At 45.3% G+C, this 26889-nt stretch overlaps 1 protein-coding gene across 4 annotated transcripts in view; it reads left to right on the plus strand.

Moving 5' to 3' along the window:
* The window catches only part of CHAF1A (chromatin assembly factor 1 subunit A), a 28863-nt gene continuing 1974 nt past the window's right edge, over positions 1–26889 (plus strand). Inside the window, exons 1-13 of one of the 4 annotated variants that reach the window (XM_081137260.1) lie at positions 1–196; positions 3366–3416; positions 4491–5353; positions 11395–11451; positions 14178–14407; positions 14654–14714; positions 15109–15177; positions 17879–18105; positions 18622–18790; positions 18970–19047; positions 19536–19628; positions 20952–21204; positions 21771–22261. In XM_081137260.1, coding sequence (XP_080993386.1) covers positions 145–196; positions 3366–3416; positions 4491–5353; positions 11395–11451; positions 14178–14407; positions 14654–14714; positions 15109–15177; positions 17879–18105; positions 18622–18790; positions 18970–19047; positions 19536–19628; positions 20952–21204; positions 21771–22261 — 2694 coding nt within the window. In that variant the 5' untranslated portion in view covers positions 1–144. Of the gene's footprint in view, positions 197–639; positions 729–3365; positions 3417–4490; positions 5354–11394; positions 11452–14177; positions 14408–14653; positions 14715–15108; positions 15178–17878; positions 18106–18621; positions 18791–18966; positions 19048–19535; positions 19629–20951; positions 21205–21770; positions 22262–26889 lie in introns of those variants that run through there. The other 3 variants (XM_081137263.1, XM_081137261.1, XM_081137262.1) reach the window with 3 other exon arrangements.

Raw genomic sequence — 26889 nt, forward strand, 5'->3', positions numbered from 1 at the left:
CGGGGGTCGCCGCGGTTCCCGCCAAATACGAGCGCGGCGGCCGCGGCGGCAGCAGCGGCGCGGGCGGGAGGCGAGCAGGAGCCGCCGCCGGAACGTAGCCCGCGCCTCCGTCGCCCTAAGGTACCTCGAGCTGCCGCCGGGGCAATGCTGGAGGAGCCAGAGTGTGGGGCTCCGGGCGCCAGGGGAGCTGCCTCAGGTCGGTTCGGGCCTGCGCGGAGGGGTAGTGGGGGTGCAGCGAGCGGCCTGTGCTGGCCGAGGCGGTGATTGTGGGCAGTCGGGCCCCCCCGGCCCCGAGCCGCTTCTTTGCGCCAAGTGTTCGGTTCGTTGGGTCGTTACAAACCCGAGGAAGGGCCTTGTGACCCGAAGGACGCTCTCCTTGACGTTATTGTTGCAGCAGCGACCATTTCCGCCCCCCCCCCTCACCCCCTCCCCCGTGCTTTTGCGTTAAGTTTGTTCTTGCAGGGCCCTCAGCGGTGCCTTAGGAGGAGAAACTGAGGCCCAGGAAGGCGAAAGCGCCAACTCTGCAGGTTGCGTTTGTTCCCTCTGAGCAAGTTAGATCCTGCAGCGACCCTCTGGCCGGGTAGGGAAACTGAGGCCCAGGGTCACATGGGCTCGGAGACCGTAACGGCTGTGTCTGACGGTCAGGGCAAGTCCAGGTAAGAGGCCTGGATGATGGGGATTGTCAGGAAGCTCGCACTCCCGGATTCTTATCCTGCTGGATATACAAGGTGAAGAAGACCTGTCTTTCTCCTCCCAGTGTCTTGGGATGGGGGTTTCTAGCACCTAGCAGGCCTGGGGAGAAAAAGGGTGGTGAACCAAGTAAGACTAGATTGCCTTCTCCACAGCTTGACTCCCATTTTATCCCCAATTCTTGGCACAATGCTTGGTACATAATAGGTGCCCGATATTTGTTGGTTGACTGAATTAAGAATTGGCAGGGACATCAACTAGACTAATCCAGGATTTCTCAACCTCAGCACCATTGACATTTGGGGCTCTCCTGTTCACTTGAGTGTATCAAGCGGCATTCCTGGCCTCCACTCATTAGATGTTGATAGCAACCCCTCCTCCCCAGTTTTGACAACCAAATGTATCCAGGCATTGCCAAGGGCCCCTGGTGGGAAAACCACTGTTCTAATTGTTTCCAGATTTGGGAATTTCACAAAGTAAAATTTTCACCAAAAAAGTTAGGGGGACTGATTGTCACGGACAGTCATTTGACCCACTAAGGGTGTTTAAAAAGTAAAAAATATCACCTGCTATGACCATACTATTAGAAAAGGAAAGGATATTTTAACAGCAAATAGAATTAGGAGGGATGTAATATCAAGAGCAGTGGTGAGTTTATACACAAGTGGGTGTTAATTGTATGTGTATCTTTGAACAGTCCAGATCCCTGAATGGGGTCCCTTTTTAGGTTGACTGAGGTTGCTTCTGGGCCCAGGTCACTACTGTTCCACTTGCATCAAAGCTCGTGACTCAGGACCACACCAATAAATCCTTGTGATTGTCCTAAAAGTAAATTTAAGTGGCGGGTAGTGGGAATCCATGTTTTTGGTAACTGAAAACTAGAATGGTATTGTCTTGAAATGGGTAGAAAGGAAGTATGAGTCTTCTGGGTACCTTATATTTCAAGCTTGGAAGTGGGGAGGGCAGTTTCATTTATGGACAGCTGAGTTTTTCAGAAAGCCCTGGTCTGCTTTTTATTTATTTATTTTAATTTTTTTAAAAAAATATATCTTTATTGATTTCAGAGAGAGGAAAGGAGCGGGAGAGAGGGAGATAGAAACATCAATGATTTGAGAGTCATTGATTGGCTGCAGCCCACAACCTGGGCATGTGCCCTGACCAGGAATCGAACCCCGATCACCTGGATCCTAGGTCAACACTCAACTGCTGAGCCACGCCCGGCCGGGCCCTGGTCTGCTTTTTAAAACTATTCACTTATATGTATCTTTTACAAAACATATATAGGTTGCCCAAAATAAACTAGATTTTTCCAAGCCAGCTCTCCTGGCAGGTGTGAGCTTCTAAACTTACTCTATTTAAAGATGCATACTTACAGTCATTTCTACATCAGTTTTGATGTTATTAGATGCTTTTCTTGAGGTTTTTTGGTGGGTTGTTGGTGTGTGTTTTTTGGTGCAGGTGAACTTTCCATTATTATTGATTTTAGAGAGGAAGGGAGAAAAAGAGAAGCATGGATGTGAGAGAGAAACATTGATCTGTTGCCTCCCACACGTGTCCTGGCTGGGGATCAAACCTGCAACCTGGGTGTGTGCCCTGACTGGGGATCGAACCCACCACCTTTCAGTGTATGGGATGATGCTCCAACCAACTGAGCCACACTGGCCAGAGCTTCCTTTATTATTTGACAGTGCTTCAGCTTTGCCTGGCAAGCTCAAAATGCTTTAGGTTCCATTACTTTCATAAACTATTTAAAAAGAAAGTAAACCCTATTCTAATCTTACAGAACTGGTTGGATTGAAGGTAGATGTTTTGAGATCCTGTTAATGGTGACTTAGATGATACATTGTTTTCTCTCATTGCATCTTGTACTCATTCCCCTTTTTGTTGTTGCTGTTACTATATTCATTGATTTTCCCCAGTGTGCCAGACCGTGGGTTAGGTGCTCCAGGTACAGTGTAGAACAAGTCTCCCTGCCATCACAGAGCTGGCATTCTGTAGGAGGAGACATAATAAACAATGTAAGTTTCAGAGCAATTAATGCCACAAGGAGAATAAACCAAGAAGGTGTGACAGTGTCCAGGGCAGGATTTCTCAACTTATTAACATTTTAGGACAGATAATTTTTGTTTTGTTTTGTGTGTGTGTGTTTTATTTTTTGGTTAATCCTCACCCAAGGATATTTTTCCATTGAATTTTTTAGAGAGAGTGGAAGGGAGGGGGAGAGACAGAGAGAAACATCGATGTGAGAGAGACACATCAATTGGTTGCCCCCCGCAAGTACCCCTACTGGGGCTGGGGACCGAGCTGCAACTGAGGTATGTGCCCTTGACTGGAATGGAACCTGAGACCCTTCAATCCTTGGGGCCCATGCTCTAACCACTGAGTGAAACCGACTAGGGCTTGGGCCAATTAATTTTTAGTCGTGGTGGGCTGTCCTGTGCATTGTAGGATATTTAGCAGTATCTCTCTCTTCTACCCACTAAATTCGATTAGCACCCTTCCTCCAAGTCATGACAACCAAAAGTGTCCCTAGACATTGCCAGCTCCCCGGGATGCAGATGGCAAAGTCACTCCCACTGGATAACCGCTTTGTATATAATAAGTGCTACTTATGTATTTACTCCTTCATTATTTCCTGCATTTAATAACTTATCCTTTGACACTTTTATTCACAGCAATGGATTGTAAAGACAGACCAGCTTTTCCAGTCAAGAAGTTAATACAAGGTAACTTTCTGAGAATGGGTTAATAATTTTTCCTAATGTATATCCTTCATTGTCTCCTCAGTTATATTTTTAATCCCCCTCTAGCAGAGATTGTCTGTTGGGGTCCTTAGCAGCAGTATCAAGGGGGCTGGAGGGGAGAAAAACAGCTGTACTTTACATTTGGGATCTTGGGAATCCTTTTTTTTTTTAATCCTCACTCAAGGATATTTATTTATTGCTTTTCAGAGAGAGTGGAAGAGGGGGAGGGGAAGAGAGAGAGAGAGACATCAATTGGTTGCCTCCTACACATGCCCCGACTGGGGGCTAGCCTGCAACTGAAGTACATGCCCTTGGCTAGAATCAAACCCAGGATCCTTCAGTCCGAGGGCCAATGTTCTAACCACTAAGCCAGACCAACTAGGGCATGGAAGCCTGGGAACCCATTTTATTACACTACTATTTCCCTAGGTTCCCAGGAGTAAATCCAGAGGTCACTGTCTTTATAGCAGCCTTTCTCTACTTCAGTCCTATTGACATTCTGTAATTTTTCAGGTGTGGGGGACTGCCCTGTATATTGTAGAGTTTAGCAGCATCCCTAAGCTCTTCCCCCAAGTCATGACAACCAGTAATGTCTCCAGACATTGCTAGATGTTCCCTGGAGGGCACAGCTGCCCCAATTGAACCATTGTTGTACAGGAAGATAAATGTCCCCAAATCCTTTTGTGTCAAAAGGGAGTGCATTTACACTGAGGCCAGATTAGTTGCTGGATTGTATTAAAAACCATGGTTTCTGATTTTTCAAACTTGGTATCTAGTTTCCTCCTGTAGCAATTTCCCTTTTCCTCTGACAACTGATAGCAAGTTTGGTAGTGGTAGGAATTGTGTTTAGGGTGATAGTCTCCTGAGGTTAAAGGATTAGGGGTAAACCATAGTACCCAAGGGCATAATTGCTTTATAGACTATTAAAGTATGAAAATCCCCACCCCAAGTCCAGCAAGGTTGATCATTTTTTGAGCATATAGAATGGTAAAGTATTGATCAATTGTCACTCTTCACACTTTCACTGTAAAGATAGTCTCCTGTCTTTTATTTCAGCTCGTCTGCCCTTCAAACGCCTGAATCTTGCCCCAAAGGAGAAAACCGAGGACAGGTCGGACAATACAAGAAGCTCTCCAAGTGCTCTTGCACAAAGTCAACTCCCCGATGTAGAAACCTCTTTGGACAACTTGGAGAACAATTTTCATATGGGTTCTGATATAGATTTTAGGCCAAAACTTGTCAATGGGAAGGGTCCCTTAGATAACTTTTTAAGAAGTAGAGTCAAAACCAGTATTGGCGAGACCACAGTCGTCATTGATTTGACGGGGGACTCAAGTGACCAACCAGACAACATTGTGGCCTACAGTAAACTAAATTCTGCATCCTGTCCCTCCTTGGAGGAGGTTGTAAGTAGCGTCAGAGAAGAAGCCGAAGGTGAGGGGAGGCTGCTGAAGGCTAGTCAGAAGGACAAGCTAACGTTTCCTGAAGAGACCCTTTTAGACATTCCATGCAAAACAGAGGAAGAGGGTGCTGGCTCAAGGTGCACAGAGAGGCGAGGAGATGCACAGAAAACACCTCAGAACTGCTCCAAGTTGACAGATGATCTGAGAACGTGCTCAGAGAAGGAACAGGACAGTTGGAGCGAAGCTGGGGGCATCTTGTTCAAAGGGAAGGTGCCCATGGTGGTTTTGCAGGATATTCTGGGTATAAAACCTGGAGCCAAGTCTCCACCAACCCCTCTGGACCATGGCATGCCCCCCCAGAGCGAGATGATGGAGTCCGGCCCTGAAGAAGACTCTGTCCTCAGCCATTCGTCCCTGAACTCTTCCTCTCCTACCAGCTCGCCTGAAGGGTGGTCTGCTTCTGAAAATCAGCACAGCAGTCTCAGTCCCTTCCCCACCCCTACACCTGTCCGAAGAGTGAGTATCTCCACAAATCCCAGCATCTTAGTGCTGATGATGTTTCTATTCCAGCCCCTTTTCACCTGGGGACACAGTGTCCCTCAGGTGGTTAGTGGCTGAGTGAGGGGCCACTAACTAGGTCTTGTAACTTCTGATGCAGAATTTTGATTCTTTTCAATATCAAAGACCATTAGAGGTATTCAGTGATGTGTACTGTACAGTGGGTTGTTTTGGTGGCTAGGTTAATCACAACTGTGTCGAGATCATTCTGGTAGACTTTGTTGTTCACACCTAGTTAGTTGTCTGGTCAATGTAGCTATTTTAGGAAATGATGGCATTAAGCAGGCAACTGTAACCCCTCATATCAGACTTTGGCCTCAGCTCCCTCTGTTCCTTCTTCTTGTTATAACACAAACTTGTAGGGGGGGTAAAGAATCAATCAGTGTTGGTGAAGAGACCCCCAAGACAGCAGGAAGTCTATAACGGAATTCTGTAGTCAGCTCTTGTCAGCATGACCACCCATCTTAAAAACCTCACTCAGCGCAAGAGAAACAAAAGGGGAAGAAAGCTGGCACCATTTAAAAAAAAAAGTGTATTGATTTCAGAGAGAGGAAGGGAGAGGGAGAGAGAAACATCAATGATGAGTCATTGATTGGCTGCCCATGCACGCCCCCTACTGGGAATCAAGCCTGGGCATGTGCCCTGACTGGAAATTGAACTACGATCTCCTAAATCATAGGTTGATGCTCAACTGCTGAGCCATGCTGGCTGGGCTGGCACCATTTTTAAGGATCCCAGAAGGATGACTTTGTTATTGGTTTCTGATCAGCACGATGGCAAATGTCACTCTTCTCACCTATCCTTAAGGTCTTGTGGATAAAACATAAATCGGTTAAGAATCCCAAAGTGTGTCTAACAGTGTTTTGTTTTTTTTTGGTTTCATGGAACCTTAGTTTGTTCATCTTGGGTGTGTGTGTGTGTGTGTGTGTGTGTGTGTGTGTGTTTTAATATATAAAATTGGATCTAGGTTAGGTTATTTCATCTCTACCTGCTTAATTTAACCATAACCTTGATCACTTTCTGAAATCTCTAAGGACTAATTATTTTTCTAGATAATTCCATTTCTTGTTTTTCATATTCTGAGTATAGGAGAAAATGGCTTCCTCTGTAGGTTCATAAAATATTAAGAGTGGAGCCATCTTTTTTTCTTCTAAGTTTCTCAGTGTGGCAGACAGATAGACATTTTTATTTTTTTAATATGTTTTTATTGATTTTAGAGAGAGTAAGGGAGAGAGAAACATCGATCAGTTGCCTCCTGTATGTGCTCCAACCAGGGATCCAACCTGCAACCCCGGTATGTGCCCTGACCAGAAATTGATCAGGGCAATCAAACTGGTGACGTTTCAGTGCGTGGGATAATGCTCAGCCAGCTAAGCCACACCAGCCTGGACCGGATATACATTTTTAAATTTCCACCTGAGCTATTACTCAGACTCTCAGAATCAGAGTTTGAGTCCCTCTTGCTGTCAGCCATATTGTTCGGTCCATAGTTAGTTGAAATCCTTTCAGACTGCTGCTAATCGTTTACAGAACTATTTTGTCATGTGATGTGTCACAGCCAGTTAGCCTGGAGAACAGGACATTACACATTTTCATTCTTCTTAATAGCTTCATTAAGTTTATTTTTATGCTTATAGTTCCAAACCTGAAAATTGGGAGGTCACATAGTTGGTCATTGTCATGAAACAGTTTTACTTCTGTCCACTGGCCCAAATGGCTCTAAGACAGCCGAGCATGGGAACCAAGTGTGTTCAGTTTAGGAAATCCTGTATCTGAGATTCAGGTCTTATTTTGAACACATACTTGGAGTTTTGAAATGCTTTAGAAGACATTGTTATCATATCTTTGCAAATAATTCACACTGCAAGTGGTGAAGGCTGAGGCTGTCCCAGAGCCTATGGCAGAAAATTGCCCCAGGTGGGCCATTCCATCACAAGAGTGGAAGTAGAACCTCCTGATGTTAGGTGACACTGAAGGTATGAGAGTGAAATGATTATCAGGAGCATCTGGGTGCTGTGACGGCAAGACTTCCTGAGAGCAGAGCTGAAGACCACACACACACACACACACACACAGAGAGCTTTCTAGTTTATCTCCTTGGAGAGTACTGGATTTCATGATTTGCTTGTGCCTTTTGTTGTTGGTATGTAACTTGAACAGCTTTCCCTGCCTTGGCGTTTGAGATTTTCCTGACCCCTGTTACTATGGGGAACACTTTGTTTTTCCATTTTCCCTCTCCACCTCCTTTCCAGATTGTAGCCAGACACTTGCTAGAAGTTTACAGAGTGTTTCATATTACCATGTAATGTGTGGTTTTTACTGCTCTTTGTTAGTCATGGAGTTGGGGACTCGTAGGCACTCACTTGTCCTCTATTTTGAGTGTTGTTTTGGGTTTGTGTTTTTTTCCTTGTGGGAAGCTTGTTAAAATGCAGATCTGATCCTCCTGTCCCTTTCCAGGGATCTAGAGACTCTTTCTTGGGAAAACAATAGTTTAGAACACCTTTTTTTACTAGCTTAAGGAGTTTCTATTTAGCATTAGAGCTTTTTTTGTGTGAGTGTGTATTAATCCACACCTGAGGATATTTTTTCCATTGCTTTTCAGAGAGAGTAGAAGGGGGGGAGAGAAAGAGAAACAGAGATGTGAGAGAGACACATCGACTGGTTGTCTCCTGCATATGTGCCAATCTGGGGTGGGGATAAACCGGCAACCAAGGTACGTGCCCTTGACTGGGAATCGAACCAGCGACCCTTCACTGTGCAGGCTGATGCTCTAACCACTGAGCAACGGCTGCCAGAGCAGCATTAACGCTTTTTACCATTTGGGGTAGGACTATTTCCCAAGTTTGTTTGCAATGAGATGCGCAAATTATTCCACAAATGATAATGCTGATATGGTTGTGTTACTGGAATCTCTACCTTGTCTGTACAAATGGGCCGAGCCCTGCCAGGCGTGGCTCAGCGGTTGAGCGTCGACCTAGGATCCAGGCGATCGGGGTTCGATTCCCAGTCAGGGCACATGCCCCGGTTGTGGACTCGATCAATGACTCTCTCATTGATGTTTCTATCTCTCTCTCCCTCTCCTTTCCTCTCTGAAATCAATAAAGATATATTTAAAAAAAAAAAAAAGTGAGCCCAGATCACTGGAACTTCTTCCCGTATAATTTTAATTTGGCAAGTATTAAATTCTCCATGTTTATTTTTATTATTATTTTTAATCCTCACCTGAGGATATTTTTTCCATTGCTTTTCAGAGAGAGTGGAACGGGCGGGGGGAGAGAGAGAAAGAGAGAGAGAGACATGGATGTGAGAGACAGATCGATTGGTTGCCTCCCGCATGTGCCCTGACTGCAACTAAGGGCACCTGCCCTTGGCCAGAATTGAACCCGGGACCCTTCAGTCCATGGGCCGAAGCTCTAACCACTGAGCAAAACCAGCTAGGGCAAATTCTCCATGTTTAAAAAAATATATTAAAACATGACAGTCCCCTTTGGCCCCCTTTTTCTTCCCCAGGTTGCCATTATTATCTTCACAGTATCATTTTGTTTTCTTATGTGAGTGTATACTGTAAATTTGTTTCTTTTTCATTGGAGGTGTCTCATATTTTTATATTGGGATGCTTTAATTGCCTATGATGTGGATATACTGCACTTTACAAAATCAGCCTCAATAATGGGTATTTCTGTTGTTTCTAATTTTCTGCCTCAGTAGAATGGTAACTAATGAACTTCCTTCTACCTGTTTCCTGGGTTCTTCAGTTGGTTTGCGGGCTCCCAGTGAATAATTTTTTTCCACTTGCACTCAAATATGGCTGGACCAATTTGGGTTGTGTCTTTCCCTCCCTGCCTTCTCTCTTCTGCTGTTAGATTTTCAGCTGCTCTTGCTGAACCCATTCATAACAGCCTCTGCTCACCTCATTTGCTGTTGCTTATCTCCTCTGAGCTTAGAAATTCACTCTCCTTATGTATAAGGAAAGCAGAGTAAACAGGCTCTGAGGATTTTTATGAATAAAATGTAGGAATTTTAATGCACAGACGCAGTTAAATCTGCCTTGACTGGAGATAGTTGGTCTGTGTTTCAGCCTCCTTCTGAGATCCTGGGTTTTGTTTTTGGCAGCTGTGTTCCAGACAATATGTATGACACATGATTTTGAGAGAGTTCTATAAATACTTGTGCCATATGTCACAAAGATAAAATTATATCAGACCAAGAAGTTCCTTCCAAATGTCTAGTAAAACCAGTAGAGATATTGGTTTTATATTAAATTGTAATTGCTGAGGTTGTTGCATGTCATTAAGGTGGCTCCTGATAAGTCATGTTAACTCTAGTATTCCTGGACTCACAGCAAAGGGGAAGCAATGTAAAAGGCACTAGATTCTGTGGCTGAAATTCCACAAGTATGGGCAAAGCTAAGTGTATTCCTTCTTTCCTCACCAAATACTCATGTAAGAGCCTGGCAGTCATATTCACTATAATCTTTGAACACAAAGGACAATGACATATTGATACAGCAACTTACAAATTCTGCTGTTAAATCCTTTACTGTGAAGGTGAAGCCCACAGACTTGGCAGCCAAAGTGGATTCTGAAGAGGAAGGTGCTTTTTCTTAAGCTCGTGGTAAGATGGCTTTGGTAACTGGCATTTTAGTTGGGACATGCTCACTTGAGCACAGTCTCTGTGGCATTTGAGCTCCTGCCAACATATGGCTTTCAGATGAGTGCTCAGCCTTTTCGTTTAGGAAGGCTGAGTCCAGAAAGAACTTGGTATGCCAAATCAGAAGAATGTCTTCTTGAGTTTATTATCTGTAAGTTTTATTCTGTAAGAGGTCTTAGGGCTGAGGCTTCCCCAGATAGAGAAATCACGGTTACATAGTTTTGTCGATATGGCCATAGTTTTGGCCATTTTAAGAGAAATGGGCCTTTGGTTTTCCAGCTCCACTTCAGTCTCATTTTTTGGCTGCCTGTCCAAGTCTGAACTCTCCACTGCTCTTCAACCTAATGGTTTGGTTGTCAGGACTCCCTACTCTGGAGAGAGCTTAGGTCAGTAGTCCGAACTTCTGTTCGTATTGCAATCAGACTATTTGGCCAGCATGGTGCATGAATCCAACCGTGCGTTTTGGGAAGTCCTTGTTACCACTCTCAGTTTGAAGCAGAGTGATAGAGAATGTTATGCTCTAGAACAGGGGGATTCTAGACCAGATTGCTTCTTCTGGCAAATAGACCTTTTTTCTTGAGCATTCAGCCTGCATTCTAAAAACAGAACCTTACCAGGCAGAGAATACAGATTGGTGGCCCACAGGAATCCTGCCCATAAACGTTTTCTTTCTTTCTTTTTTAAAAATATATCTTTATTGATTAGAGAGAGAGGGAGAGGGAGAGCGAGTTGAAACATCAATGATGAGAGATTGATTGGCTGCCTCCTGCATGCCCCCGACAGGATCGAGCCCACAACCCGGGCATGTGCCCTGACTGGGAATTGAACCACAATCTCCTGGATCATAGGTCGATGCTGACTGCTGAGCCTTGCCTGGCCAGACAACATGTTTTCTTTGATTCATATAGTGCTAGTTTTTAGACAGTACCTACAAAATTTACATAAAATTGACAATTCTCTCGTAAATTACCTGTAAGAGCATGTCCTCTCTAGTTGGCTATAAATCTTATCACTCCATGTGGTCTGCATTGCTTTTATTTTCTAGCTTTCCTTGTTTTTCTTGTGCTTGGCCCTCCTGTCATTCATTTGTGTCATCTGCCTCCCCTACCTACCCTCTCATCCCCAGACGGACGTGTGTGTTCTTCATTGGAGTTTATGACTCCACTAAGGCATTTTGGTTCTGTATGGTGGCAACTGGTCACCTGGAAATGTTTCCATTTTTCTTGTTTTGCAAAGAAGTCCTTAATAGTGTGGGTCACTCGTTCCTTTCTTCCCTTCCCCAAGGACTGTGCAATGTGTTAAAGTGACCGAAACAGCCCACGTTTAAAGATAAATGTCTTTCATTTCAGATAACTAAGAAATTGGTCAAAGGTTCTGCTGAGAAGAACAAGATGAGACTACAAAGAGTAAGACATTTCCCCTGAAGTAGAAAGTTAACTTGCTGTGCTTTTTGCATTAAATATAAACTAAACCCTTTGCACTTCCCTCATCCCAGTTTTTACCTTTCCTGGCTTATCCTGACGCTCATTGTGACTCTTACTTAATTTTACATAACTGGGCTTTGTAGATTGTGTCATTTTTAGCCTTGCATGTAGACTTTTCTAATCTATTATTATTATCATAATAATTGTGTATCTTATTGTAGCTTAAAGTTGTCTTCACAAGAACCTAGTCCCTTTATTTGCATCCCAGGCTCCTACAAGTAGATTTAGGTTCCGTTGCTTTCCACTTGCTGTAGCATTTTGGTGACCCCTACTTTCAGTGGGTGATTATTACTTAGTGATCCACTGCTGAGTCATGGATTCTATTATCTGGGGATGACCACATTTCACACACAGCAGTGCAGGGCACTTCTTTTTATTGCCATGAAGAACAGAGAAAGCCATCGAGTTTTTCCCCTCCCATGCCAGCTCACGGAATGGGCACTGATGACAGTTGGCTGTGTGTTCACCAGGTGCTTCATATGCCATCCATCTTAAGGCTGTGTTTGATTTTTGTAGGTTTGATTTTGATGACTTCTTTAGAGTTTGTCTCATTCTCCATTGGGATTTCAGAGATGGCCACATGTGCGTGGGAGTGGAGACAGGACTCAAGTATGGCTGAAGAGACCTGATTTATATGATCCACCTGTGATTTACAAAGTCTTCTGTCTTCTGACTGAGCATTGGGGAGCTGTTAGTCTCATTACTAGATCCAGACCAGGCACCTTCTTAAGTATCTTATGTGTCAGGTGAAGGTGCCGAGGATACTTGGCAAGAATTGAACATTCAAACATCTCTAACAGCCTCTGTCGCTTTTATTTTTTTTTAATACTATATTCTTTTTTCTTATTGATTTCAGAGAAGAAGGGAGAGACAGAAACATCAATGGTGAGATTCATTGATTGGCTGCCTCCTGCACACCCCCTAGTGGGGATCAGCCTGCAACCTGGGCATGTGCACTGACCTGGAATCAAACCATGACTTCCTGGTTCATAGGTTGACGTTCAACCACTTAACCACGCTGGCTGGGCCTCTGTGGCTTTTTCGTTTTTAAAAAAATATATGTTGATTTTTAATTTAAAAAAAAAAAAAATATCTTTATTGATTTCAGAGAGATGAAAGGAGAGGGAGAGATAGAAACATCAATGATGAGAGAGTCATTGATCGAGCCCACAACCCGGGCATGTGCCCTGACCGGGAATCGAACCCCGATTGCCTGGATCCTAGGTTGACACTCAACCGCTGAGCCACCCCCAGCCGGGCTAAATATATATTGATTTTAGAGAGAGGAAGGGAGAGAGAGAGAGCTGAAACATTAATGATGAGAGAATCATCATTGATTGGCTGCCTCCTGCACACCCCCGACGGGATTGAGCCCACAACCCGGGCATGTGCCCTGACCAGGAATCAAACCTTGATCTCCTGTATCTTAGGTCAATGCTCAACCACTGAGCCACGCCCAGCCGGGCTCTGTGGCTTTTATTAAAGCAACCAAAGGGTTATCAGAGGAGAAGGTAGAATATTCTCTAGAGGTGAGGCATAATCATATACCCAGACTGAAAGATGAGTTGTTGGGCTCTTCACCTCGGGAAGACCATTTTTGGTGGTAATGTAATGGTCCTTGAAAGTTACCTTGTCCTGTGTTAGAGCCTTACTGCTCTTCTGGTCACATGAATTCAAGATTCTATAATAACTCAGTGTCTCAGACTACATGCCAGTTCTTTGGAATGAAGGACTGATGTGCTAAAATGATGCATTACCTCTTTAACAAATAGCAAAGACACTAGCTGTTTTCTCCTTAGTAATACAAATTACTCTTTGTCCTTTCTTCACATCTACTCTTCTTCTCAGGACCTGAGTAATTGTTTTAAAGATTAAAAATAATACTTTTTCTTTGGTTTTATTTTTTATGGTTCTCATCTGTTCCCCACTGTTTTAAGGATTTACCCATCAGGTTCCCTATCCTTGCCTCATCCAACCTTCCATTTTAAAAGAAATAAAATAAACCCTGTTATCTGGGATGGTTTGGCGGGGGATAGGAAGAAAAATGTTTTTGTTTTAAAGGCAGGGAGGCAAAACGTGTAGGTGTTTTTGTGTCTTTATTATTTTACCACAGATTATTTTTTAAATTTTTATTTATTGATTTGAGGGGGAGAGAGAGAAAAACATCCATTCCACTTATTTATGCATTCGTTGGTTGATTCCTCTGTGTGCCCTGACTGGGGATTGAACCTGCAGTCTTGGTGTATTGAAATGATGCTCTACCTGGCTAGGGCTTTACTACAGATTTCTGATTAAATAAAAGCAGCTCAAACGAATAGCTGGCATCCTGCATCGGCATCCCAGGGGTACTTAGTTAACCTTCTTTAAGTGAAAAATTAATTCCACCCCATGTATAAAGAAGGGTATTTTAAACAAATCTTATTTTGAATGGCCCACAAGGGTCCGTAACAGTACCTAATTTTCACAACAGAAGGAAGTGTGATGGAAAAATCACTTCCATGTAAGGATGTTGACCACCAGGCTTCTCCTAGAGCTGGTTTCTTCATTCTTTCCCTTTCTGTTTGAACTCATCATTGCCATGATGCTGACCTGACCCTTCCCTGGAGGTCTGCTGGGGACACAGCTGTCGAATTGTCTCTTGGCTGCAGGATAAGGAGCGTTTGGGCAAGCAGCTGAAGTTACGGGCCGAAAAAGAGGAAAAGGAGAAGCTGAAGGAGGAGGCCAAGCGGGCCAAGGAAGAAGCCAGAAAGAGGAGGGAGGAAGAGAAGGAACTAAAGGAGAAGGAGAGGCGCGAGAAAAGGGAGAAGGAAGAAAAGGAGAAGGCAGAGAAGCAGAGACTCAAGGAGGAGCGGCGTAAGGAGCGGCAGGAAGCCCTGGAGTAAGTGTCCTTCCGAGCGCTGCCTGAGCACTTGTGGACCAGGCTGCTGCCTCCTTCCCTCTCTTTCTGTATCTTCCCAGAGGAAGGGATGAAAGAAGCCTCTGCCCTGGTGCCTCTTCCCCTCTCCTCCCGCCTCTGTCTTCCAGGGACACAGACCCCTAACTGACTCATGGGTTTTTGTCCGGGGACACGGGCTTTATGTGCATTGGGCTCTGGTTGGCTGAAACTGAATTTCATGTCCCTTAGGGCTAAGCTGGAGGAGAAGAGGAAAAAGGAAGAGGAGAAACGGTTGAGAGAAGAAGAAAAGGTAAACATCCTCCCAAAACTCTATATTCTAGTCTTTTTGAGAAGTGGATCCTGGAATCATCAAAAACGGGATTTTTGCCTATTGCTGCCCAGTGTTCCCCAGGTCATGGGAAACCCAGTGGCCCCACGGGGATTGGTGTGTGTGTACATGTTTCTGTATATTGTCGTTGCTGGGCTGTCATGTGCCTGCTGGCTCAGCACCCCAGCCCTTCTGTCTACAAGAGCACCTCTGACACTTCGAGATTGCTTGATATCCAGTTGAGGGTTGATGGGTTTTGAGAGTTAACATTAAAATAATGCTTTCAACTTAAAAATGCACAAGAGGCTAGTTCTAGGGGCCTTTGTGTGTTTGAAAACACAAATTTTTTTTCATTTCCTCGTGTATTTTATTGCAGCGCATTAAAGCAGAGAAAGCCGAAATCACGAGGTTCTTCCAGAAACCAAAGACTCCACAGGCCCCTAAGGTGAGCAACAGCTTTATTTGGCTTTGCTTTTTGTGTCTGTCAGGCTCTTCCTTTGGAAATATAAAAGGGTATCTTCTGACCAGAGGCCCTCTGCTTGCACAGGGAGCTTCTATTTCTGATAGAGCTTGGAGGTTCTTGCTATGTCCTTGAAAAAGGAAAAAGTGGCACATTTGCTAAAACTGTTGGGTGTTTAGGGCTTGCTTCATGAACAGTTGTGTGTGAGGGGCTATGTGAGAAGGTATAAGAAAAGATCTAGTCCTTACCCTCAGGACTTTATGCACAAGATGGGAAGCAAGATTAAGCCTAAAACAAGAGCCCAGAATTTCTCTTCCCCAGTCTGGCATCTAGTCACCCTCTGAAATATCTGCTTGTGCAGATCCCAGATCTCCTCTTCCCTTCTTCCTCCATACTGCAGAGATAACTCATCTTCAATGCAAGAGTCTCCTTCCAGATCTTTCTGAATTTAGATCCGTTTGTATATTTGTGCATTTGTATACACATAAATCAGGATCATTTTGAATTTATGATGTTACTGCTTTGTTTACATAGCTGTAACTTGGATTCTTGCCAGGTCAGCACATTTGAGTCTATTTTAATTTTTTTGTTGCTGCATGATATTTCATAATGTGGATGGTATCACAGTATATAGATCCATTCACCTATTGATCCCCTATCAGCGGTGCCATGAGTGTTTCTTACCTGCCTCTGTGCTCATGTGCCTTCCTTTAGGATGGCAGCTGGTGGGTAGGCTTGCTGCTAGGTCCTAGAGTACATACTTCAGCAAGATTGTTTTAGTTATTGTCCGAGTGCCTTCCCATTGGGAAATGCTGGTGTACATTCCCCAAAACACATGAAAATACAATCTTCCCTGTCTGCTACCAGCACTGGATGTGATGGCTTTTTTACTTTATTTTATTTTATTTTTTATTAGGAAGGGAGAGGGAGAGAGAGAAATATCAATGTGAGAGAAAAACATTGATCAGCTGCTTCCTGTGTATACCCCGATCTGTGATCGAACCCACAATCTGGGTATGTGCCTTGATCAGGAATTGAACCAGCAATGGGACAACGCCCAACCAGCTGAGCCATACCGGCCAAAGCACGACTTTTAATTTAGCCAACCTGATGGGTAAAAAATTGATATCCTTGTTTCAGTTTACATTTTTTCATGATGTCTAGGGTAGTTGAGCATCTTTTTAGTTTGTTTGCCATTTTACTTCTTTATAGGTTGGGGTTTTTGTTCTGATCTCTAGGAGTTATTTATATAGCCAGGATTTTTTTTTATTATTTTTTTAAAATATATCTTTATTGATTTCAGAGAGAGGAAGGGAGAGGGAGAGAGAGAGATAGAAACATCAATGATGAGAGAGTCATTGATCAACTGCAGCCCGCAACCGGGCATGTGCCTTGACCGGGAATCAAACCCTGATCGCCTGGATCCTAAGTCGATGCTCAACCGCTGAGCTACGCCCGGCTGGGCTAGCCAGGACTTTCATCCTTGGTGATACATACACTGCAAATACTTTGAGTCTGTTAACTTCCCCTTACACTTGTTTGGTGTCTTTTGTTGTAATTTTTTTGTTTTAATGTCAACATTTTTATTCTTTTATGGCAATTGGCTTTTGGTTGGAAAGCCTTAGCCTATCTACCCTATGGTGTAGATGCGTTCTAATTTTTTCAGGTTTTCATTTGTTTTGGTTTTTTTAGTTTAGGCTTTGTTTCTTTATGTCTAGTTCTTTATCCTAACTGGAATTCTCTATGCCTGTGGTGTGGGGCATGGCCCTTTTCCCCATATGGATTCCTGGTGTTCCCAGTGCCTGCTTGTTAATGAGAACAGTCAGCTGGTTCTTGGCCTTAGGTGCATGTTGGCATCACCAGAGAGCTTTAAAGAACACTGGGCCTGCATCCCATCCCAGAGAACACGGGTCTGTGCTGGGCTTCAGGATTTCTTATAGTCCTACTGGCCTCAGCTGTTCTTTCCTTGCTGAGGTGAAACATTGGCTTTCTTACGTCAAGCTTCATAGATGTCGACTGTCCTTCTGACTTCCCACACCCTCATGTGCTGCCAGTTTTTGGATCCATTGACAGACATTAAAAATGCTGAAGGAGCCTGAGCAGGGAAATCAAACCTCTCAGAATTTACAGTGTGTGATTCTTAGGACACAGACACCAGTGTTTCAGGTTAATGTCAAAGTTCAGTGTTGAAATCGGCCCTGTGTTGAAGGCCATCTTGTATCATAGTGGTTGTAGCTCTTGGTAAGCTAGTCACTCTCCAGGTCTTGGTTTCCTCACCTGGGAGCTCAGGTCTTATTGTCTTTTTTTTTTTTTTTAAAGGAGAAAAGATTTATTGAGGTGTAATTTTCAGTAAAGTTTGCCATTTCCAGGAGTACTGTTGAATGAGTTTTGACATTGTATAAGTCCATACAGCCACTGGGATAATCAAGATCTGCAGTGTTTCTGTTATTCCTGTTGGCTCCCTCATAGCCACTATCCTCCTTCCCCCACCAGTCCTTGGCCACCACTGTTCTGTCCCTGTAATTTTGCCTATTCCAGAAACCTATGTTAATGTCATCACACAGCATCTCTCCTTTGACTTGCCCATCTGGATGAATCTGAAATGCAATGTGCTATGGCTCACCAATGCCTCTGATGAGTGGCGACCATCACCCAGGTGTGCCATCACATCTCATCTCCATTTCAGACCCTGGCTGGCTCCTGTGGGAAGTTTGCTCCTTTTGAAATTAAAGAGAACATGGTCCTCGCCCCTTGTTTTCGGACCGCCTTTGACCAAGACCTCTGTGATCAGTTAGACCAGCTCCTGCAGCAACAGAGTGGCGACTTCTCCTTCCTGAAAGATCTAAAAGGCCGGCGGCCCCTCAAATCTGGACCCACCGTGGTTTCTAACAGGAATGCGGACATTTTTAACAGGTTAGTTCCCCGGGAAGACTACTCTTTTGCTTGTTGGCAGAGTTCTGGACTTCGGTCCACTGCTCACTCGTTGTGGCCTTGGGCTAGTCATCTCCCTTTCAGGTCTCAAGCCCTAGTTTCAGTGCTTTGTCTGACCTCTCTCTCGTGCTTTCCTGTGAGCCTCTGAAATCTCTGGGGTGTGCTTTTGGAGTGCAGACTGCCTGTCCCGGCATCCTGGGAAGGATTCATTTTCATGCTTCCTGGAGGGGTGCTTCCCTGTTCTTTATGATTCACTTACTCTCCATGACCCTGCTCACAGATGTGCCATGGGGCAGCAAAGTGGTGGCACTTTTGTTTCTCCCTCCTCCTTGCTTTGTGTCTCTGGAATAAATGTTCCTTAGCCTTCTTCAGGAGCAGGTGGTACTGCTGCTTAATGGTTACCTGCCTTTGTAGACTGTTGGTGGCCTGCTTCCCTAGGAAGATGGGGTGACTGTCACTGGGGAGGTGTGTGACTGAGCACAGTGTCTTACTCCTTAGTGATGTGGTGATAGTGGAAAGCAGCAAAATAGATGGCATTCCTGAAAGGAAGAAGTTTGGCAGGATGAAGCTCCTGCAGTTTTCTGAGAATCACCGACCAGCATATTGGGGGACATGGAATAAGACGACGACGGTCATCCATCCAAGGGATCCCTGGGCCCAAGACAGGGTGAGCATGCAAGCAGAAGTTCCGGTGGTCTAGACACGCCTGTCTTTCCGTGTTTCCTTCTCAGTTTGCCTTTACACTGGTCTCTTTCATTCCGTAAGTATTCTAGCTTTTCTGCTCTGCCTTTTCCTCCCAACCCTGAGAGATGGCAATGACACACTGTGTGTCTGTTTTCTCAGAAGCTCCTGGACTATGAGGTGGACAGTGATGATGAGTGGGAAGAGGAGGAGCCAGGAGAATCTCTCTCTCACAGTGAAGGGGTGAGTGCAGAACTGGAATGATTGCAGCTTCCAGCAGAAAACCACAGCAGCCTTAGGCTGGATTCATTTATATAGTTTCTGTGTCACCTGCAGAGTTGTCTGAAAATGTCAGCCAACAGTTCACATCTGGATTCCCCGCTTCTCTTGGAATACCTTATTTGGCGACAGTAGCCTGCCCACCTGGCAGTAGTGGGTTGTTACTGAGCAATGTCACCCCTTCTAGATAGGGCACACCCACTCTCTGGTTCACCCACTTCCCCACCACTCCCTCTTGCCTTACTGGGTGACTTTACTTGTTTGTGTTCTGCCTGGCCCTCACCCCTCACTGCAATACAAGGGGATTAATTGATGGGGTTTTGGTTGATCCTCGTGGTTTCCATAGGAACAACAGCAGTAGATGGCTTTTTTTCTTCCTTAGACAGGTTTAAATTTTTAATGAAGCATGTATTCTGTTTCCATATGTGAACTTTTTTTTTTTTTTTTTTGAGGATGATGATGATGAAGTAGGAGAAGATGAAGATGACGATGATGGTTTTTTTGTGCCCCATGGGTACCTGTCTGAGGACGAGGGAGTAACTGAGGTGAGTGGATGAATGGGGAGGTTACCGGCTCAGAGAATAGCTTAGTCGGGGGCCAGAACTTGGTGGGTGCTGAACTGGGGACAGTACCAATGGGTCCCGGCCCACCCATGGCCAGTCCCACATGTATCTCACCCCTGATAGCCATGAAGGTGAGCCCCAATGTGTGGTCATTTGTCGGAATGCTAGACCTTGAGCCAGAGTTTGTCTGGAAGGGTGGGAGAATTTGCAAAGGTGAGAGAAAATCTGTAGTGATAGGAGGGCGTGAGAAGAAACTTGGGTCAGATAGCTACTATGGTTCGTGAGTCAGCTCACCAAACTTTTTTTTTTCTTTAATTATTCAGTTTGATGAGTTTTAATAATTGACAACATTTGTGAAACCACCACCAGATATAAAATATAGAAGTTACCATCTCTCCAGAAGGTTCCCCCATTTCCCTTCAAGTTTACCCCACCACCACCAACTTTCTAAATTTTGCCACGCCCAGCTGGTCGTGATGACTCAGCAGTTGAGCGTCAACCTAGGATCCAGGTGATCGGGGTTCGATTTCCAGTCAGGGCACATGCCCGGGTTGCGGGCTGCCGCCGATCAATGACTCATCATTGATGTTTCTATATCTCTCTCTCCATCTCCTTTCCTCTCTCTGAAATCAATAAAGATATTAAAAAAAAATTTTTTTTTAAATTTTGCCACATGGTTGAACTTTTGAGTAAGCCATTTTTAGGGTTCCAAAGGCCTGTTGGTTGTGGTGTTTGGGTAGTAGGGAAATAGTAACAGGTAGGATATGCTTGGGGAATGATTTTGTTTCTCAAAGTGATATTTCAAGGGCATGTGTCCTGTATACATTTCCAACTAATAAGGCAGGCTGGTGTCTCATACCCATAAGCACATCTGTCTTAGAGAGTGGTATCATCTGGTGTGGGAGATGCCCAGCCCTGTGACTATACTGGGCATGTTGATTTTGGATTCATTCAACAGCTCCCAGGACCACATTGTTAACCTGAAAATTGAGAGGCGTTAAGAGGCCTCTTGTACACCTGTGACTTGTCAGTCACAGCTAGACAGGATAGATGCTTCTAAAACACCAAATGTGCCAATTACAATTCAATCTAGAAAAACTCTTAGAGTTATTGATCTCCTGTAATGTTAGAAAAGGGACAACTAGGACACTGTGGGAGCCATGAAGATGTTTCTGCCCTTTCCCTGACCCTGCAAATAACTGCACCCACTTGCTCTTTCCTTCACTGTCCCCAAGGCTGGGACTGCAGAGCCTGGGGCTGAGGGGAGTGGGACCCTGAGTAAGCATCTCTTCTCTCACCTGCAAGGAGTGTGCTGACCCTGAGAACCACAAGGTCCGCCAGAAGCTGAAGGCCAAGGAGTGGGATGAGTTTTTAGCCAAGGGAAAGCGGTTCCACGTGCTGCAGCCTGTGAAGATTGGCTGTGTCTGGGCGGCAGATAAGGATAGCAGCGCTGACCTGAAGGTTCTAGAGCAGTTCACGGCGTGCCTTCTAGAGACAGTCCTCTCCGAGGAGGAACAGACGCCCAAGGCCTCCAAGAGAAAGAAGAAGGACCAGCACAGTGAGTGCTGGCTTGGGGCTGGGGTGGAAGGGGGTTGGGCTCCCACTTGCTCTGAGGCCCAGGTTGGTCCAGGGCCAAGGGTAGAAGACCTCTTAGGCGAGTAAATTAATAATTTAGAAGTTCTTTCAACAAATCACAAAGGCCAGCACTTGGCACATGTGTTCCTTCTCTGATATTCACAATAGCAGTACAAGGCAGGTAGTTTAATTAGCCCTGTTTATCAACAAGGACACAGGCCCAGAGTGCTTGGCCCAGGGTCACTCTCATTCCTAACTCCTGTACCTCCTCACTCTTCAAAGCTGGGAAGGACCACTGACCCTTACTAAGGAAACACAGGGGCATAAAGTCAGATGCAATAGTTTATCTGAATTAATATGCCTTGTGAAGTTTGGGCTTCACAGAATCTCTTCCAGAGCAAGTTCATGTGTCTTAAATCTATCCTTAAAAGGCCACCTGAAGCTGATTGTGTCCCTCAATCTTGGCCACAGGTTCAGGAACCATGTGCAGTGTTTATTGCTTTTCTCTCCATGTCTGACACTACCCATGTCCCCTCCTCTCCCTGCTAGTCTTGGCCCAGTTGCTCCCGCTGCTGCATGGGAATGTGAACGGAAGCAAAGTGATCATCCGGGAATTCCAGGAGTGCTGCCGCCAAGGACTGCTCAGCAAGGACACTAACAGTCCTGAGAGCAGCTCCCCCAGCCCTCCAAGCCCCAGCTCTTCCCGCCCGCAGACCCCCACCACCGGAGAGGACAACACTGTCCCATCCAAGGCCAGGCTCAAGCGTATTATTTCTGAGAACTCAGTATACGAGAAGAGGCCTGATTTCAGGATGTGCTGGTACGTCCACTCACAGGTGCTGAAGAGCTTTGATCAGGAGCACCTGCCCGTGCCATGCCAGTGGAGTTACATCACCATGGTGCCCTCAGCCACTAAGGAGGACAGTGGCAGCGTCCCTGCCGCAGGGCCCAGCCAGGGGACACCCATCTCGCTGAAGAGGAAGTCAGCAGGAAGCATGTGCATCACCCAGTTCATGAAAAAACGCAGGCATGATGGCCAGGTGAGCAGCAGGGTGCTTGAGGGCCTGAGCGGGGCAGGGAGGCCCCCAAAGTGGCATTTTTATTTTTAATAAAGTTTATTTTTTAGAGTCACAGCAAAATTGAGGCAACAGCCCTGGCCAGTTTGGCTCAGTAGTTAGAGTGTCGGCCGCAGACTGAAGGGTCCTTGGTTCAATTCTGGCCAAGGGCACATACCTTGGTTATTGGCTCTGTCCTGGTCGGGGCTCGAGCAGGAGGCAACAAATCAATGTGTCTCTTCTGTCACATTGATGCTTCTCTTCCCCCCCCCCTCTCTGAAAAGCAATGGAAAAAATATCCTTGGGTGAGGAATAAGAAAAAAAATTTAGGCAACAAAATTGAGGGGGAGATACAGAGATTTCCCATATTACCTCTCCCTCAACACACACATGCATAGCCTTTTCCCCCATCAACATCCCCCACCAGAACCCTATGCTTGTTAGAGTCAATAGACTCACGTTGACATGTCATTAGCATCCAATGTCTGTAGTTGACATCAGGGTTCACTCTTGGTTGTGCACATCCTATGGGTTTGGACAAAGGTATAATGACGTGTATCCACTATTACAGTATCACACAGAAGAGTTTCATTGCCCTAAAAATCTTCTGCTCTGCCTAGTCATCCTCTTTCCCTCCTAACCCCTGGCAAGTACTGATCCTTTTACCATATCCATAGTTTTGTCTTTTCCAGAATGTCACATTGTTGGACTCATACAGTATGTAGGCTTTTCAGATTGGCTCTTTCACTTAGTTATATGCATTTACGTTTCCACCATGTCTTTTCAAGGCTTGATGGAACCTCAGTTTAGGTCCTCACTTTGGGTCGGCATCTCACAGACTTACAGATTTTAATGAAGGTGAGATAAGAGCTAGGTCTCCCACTCACATCCAGAGCCCTCTTCAGGAGGGCAGTGCTGCTGCGGGAGCTGTGCTTTGAGGGCTGTAGCAGTGGTAACAGGAGGAGAGTCTGTGTATGCCCCCTTTACTCTTCGCTCCCAGCTCCGGATCCTCTGACATGAGTTACTATGAGACTTAGAAAATAAAGTCATCAGGGCAAGGAAGCAAAAGAAATTGCTCCTGGAATGTGACAGTAAATCTTAAACTGTCACAGCAAGAGGGACCATCAGAACAGTCCAATGCCAGTTGTCACCCCAGAGCCCCTGTCTGTGAGCACTTGTATGCATAGCTCAGCCTGCCTGTGGATGCACCTTGGTGCTGTGGGGAGCCCACTGGGTGAGGAGTTGGGCCACAGACCCCCAAACACTTCTCTCCTTGGGCCTTGGACTGAAATGATCAGCTTCATTAGATCCATTAGGTGTTTGAGCTACACAGTACCTTTTGTAGTTTATCTCATTATTAACCCAGTCTTAGAAGGAACCCACATGTTGCTATTCTGGTTGAAGCAATCTAGGAACCCCTGATTTGAAAATGAGTGGTGCTGCAAGATACCCTTTGTGTGAACTCACAAGTAGAATTCCCAGGCCTCCGCCCCATCAGCTCTCCCTCAGGCACCTTTGTGCTATTGTCTGTTAGGGTGGTGTTCATTAGGGTGCTTTGGAATCCCACAGGGTCTCATGTGGGGGCTCAGCTGCATTCTTGATCTTTGCTTTTCTCATAGTCATCCTCATTTGTGTTCATAGCCTGTGTTTTCCTACATGAAAAGCAGTGGTTTTGCCCCATTACATGCAGGTGCTCTCCCAGGTCAGAGGTAGATATAGGAGAAAGTGTGTGCCTGGGAATCAGTGAAACGGGGCATGTCACCCGATGATACGCATATAGCAGCGGCCCTATGCAGTTGTTATGGACTCCACTCCTTGTTGCAGAAGCACTGTGCAGGAAAGGGGTTAAAACCTTAGAAGATCTGGGTATGCTGGCCTCTATAACTGATTCAGTAAGTGGTAGGGGGCTAAAGTCTGCATTTCAAAGCCCTTTCTCAGGGAATCCTTTGGGAAGTTCCAGGACCACAGCATGGGCCAGCACAGTGGATGCTGGCTCTTTGGGATGTTCTGGGAACAGTTCTGTGGGCAATCAGCCTCACCCCTGCTCCTTGGAGCACTCGAGCACTTGACAGCCCTGATCCCACAGGACTATATCCATTCTCAGGTAACAGAGCCCCTATGTTGTGGGGGTTTGTCTCCAGCAACTAGTCCTGAGCTCATGTAACACCCTACTCTAGTAGCCAGGTCCTTCTATCTCCCGCTCCCTCCTTAGTATGTGGCCAGCCAGCAGGATGAGGGTGGCTGAGCCTGTATATTTAGCTGGAAAGGGACTCTCACCCCAGCTGACTTCCACCTGTCTCATTCTGGCCAAAATGCTTAGGCACAGCCACTCTGAGTTGTAAGAGAGGCTGGGAAATGAGAACTTACCACCCTTTGCCCCTGTCTTGACTTGGGGGATACATGTGTAAGGCCTCTCACCACACAGTGCTGACACAAAGTGGGAGACAGGTACAACTTTCTAGAATGGAAGATTGGAGGAGCATGTGGAACACTTACCCTACATTTTGGGGGGAAGCTGCTGACTGGTATTTCTGCACCCTCAGAAGTAGTTGTAGCTAAACTATAAATGTGTGTGAATATTTTAGAGTTGGTCGGGCCTTGTTGAAGTTTTCTTTTTTAAATGTTTTTATTTTATATTTATTTATTTATTTTTTTAATCCTCACCCAAGGATATTTTTTTCCATTGCTTTTCAGAGAGAGTGGAAGGGGGAGAGAGAGAAACATCGATTGGCTGCCTCCCACACAACCCTGACCTGGTTTGGGATCGAGCTCACAACCAAGGCACATGCCCCTGGCCAGAATTGAACCCGGGACTCCTCAGTCCAAAGGCCAATGCTCTAACCACTGAGCCAAACTGGCTAGGGCTGTTGAGATTTTCTTTTTTTTAATAGATTTTTGTTGATATCAGAAAGAGGAAGGGAGAGGGAGAGAGTGAGAAACATCGATGAGTCATTAATTGGCTGCCTCCTGCATGCCCCCTTTTGGGGATCGAGCCCACAACCTGGGCATGTGCCCTGACTGGGAAATGAACAGCAATCTCCTGGATCATAGGTTATTGCTCAATCAATGAGCCACGCCAGCCGGGCTGTTGAGAATTTTTAAATCTTCATTTAGAGTTCAAAAATCAGCATTAAACCCTGAGTTTACAGGATATTATGATCTAGTTAGATGAACAGGCTGGGGTGAGACACCAACTTTGCCACCAGGTGTCTCTGGCACCAGAGTGATTCAGATCTGTGGGCCTAGGTTTTATTTTAAAGTGGGGAGAGGTGCCCTAGCCGGTTTGGCTCAGTGGTTAGAGCATCAAGCCAAGGACTGAAGGGTACTGGGTTCTATTCTGGCCAAGGGAACGTACCTCGGTTGCATGCTCAATCCCAGGTCAGAGCACGAGTGGGAAACAACCAGTTGATGTGTCTCTCTCACATCAATGTCTCTTTCTCTCTCTCTCTCCTTTCCACCCTCTCTGGGGAAAAAATATGTGTATGTGTGTATGTATGTGTGTGTGTGTGTATATATATATATATTTTTTTTTTTTTTAAATGGGGAGAAGTTCTCTTTCCCCTTTCCAGTAAAATATATTCTATAATCAAAACAAAACTAAAAGAACAATTGTTACACAGCCGGAGTTCTTGACAGTTGCCAAATATCTCTAACTCCTGCCCATTTCACATGTTCCTCGTTTTCCATCTCTGCGTCCACCACATGCAGCAGTGACAGCAGGGTGATGAGCTTTCCCATTACAGTAAACTGCTGACAGTCTGGCAGGTGTGGCTCAGTGGTTGAGTGTCAACCTGTGAACCAGGTAACAAGTTTGATTCCCAGTAAGGGCACATGCCCACGTTGCAGGCTCGATCCCCAGTAGGTATGTGTGCAGGAGGTGGCCAACTGATGTTTCTCTCTCATTGATGTTTCTCTCTCTGTATCCTTTTCCCTTCCTCTCTCTCTTGAATCAATAAAAACATCTTTTTAAAAAAGCTGCTGATCCGGTCAGGGCACATGCCCGGGTTGCGGGCTGCGGCTGATCAGTGACTCTCTCATCATTGATGTTTCTGTCTCTCTCTCTCCCTCTCCTTTCCTCTCTCTGAAATCAATAAAGATATATTTTAAAAAATAATAATAATAAATAAATAAATAAGCTGCTGACAGTTCAGCACAATGGGCTCAGGGTGTTATCCTAAATTTTCACTGTAGAATATTGTATAGCCTGTCCTGTGTCTGGAGGGTTATAGATAGTCATTCCTCTATACTTGTGTTTCCTGCCTGGAGCGCCCAGTGACCAGGGGAGGCTATGAAGAAATCCCTGTTCTTTTTGCCTAACAGACCCAAACAAATATCCCCAAATCCACATAGTTGAGAGCTAGGCTGTCTGCTCTTCTGTGATCAGTTCTTTAGAACGCATAGTTAGAAATCACCCTCAGCATCCTGCAGTGGCAGCTCCTGCTTTTGCTCTAGGGACAATTCCTATCTCTGTGATGCTCCAGCCACCCAGGAGTCCATGCATGAAGCGTACTCACCAGGAACTGATGATGCCCCAAACTTGAGCCCAGTCTGCCAACTAGGTCAGGAACCCAATCTGCAACTTGCTGCTCTGTCGTCCCTTTTCCAGGCAAATG

The sequence above is a fragment of the Miniopterus schreibersii genome, assembly GCF_964146895.1.
Source record: "Miniopterus schreibersii genome assembly, chromosome: 4".
Classification (NCBI taxonomy): Eukaryota; Metazoa; Chordata; class Mammalia; order Chiroptera; family Miniopteridae; genus Miniopterus; species Miniopterus schreibersii.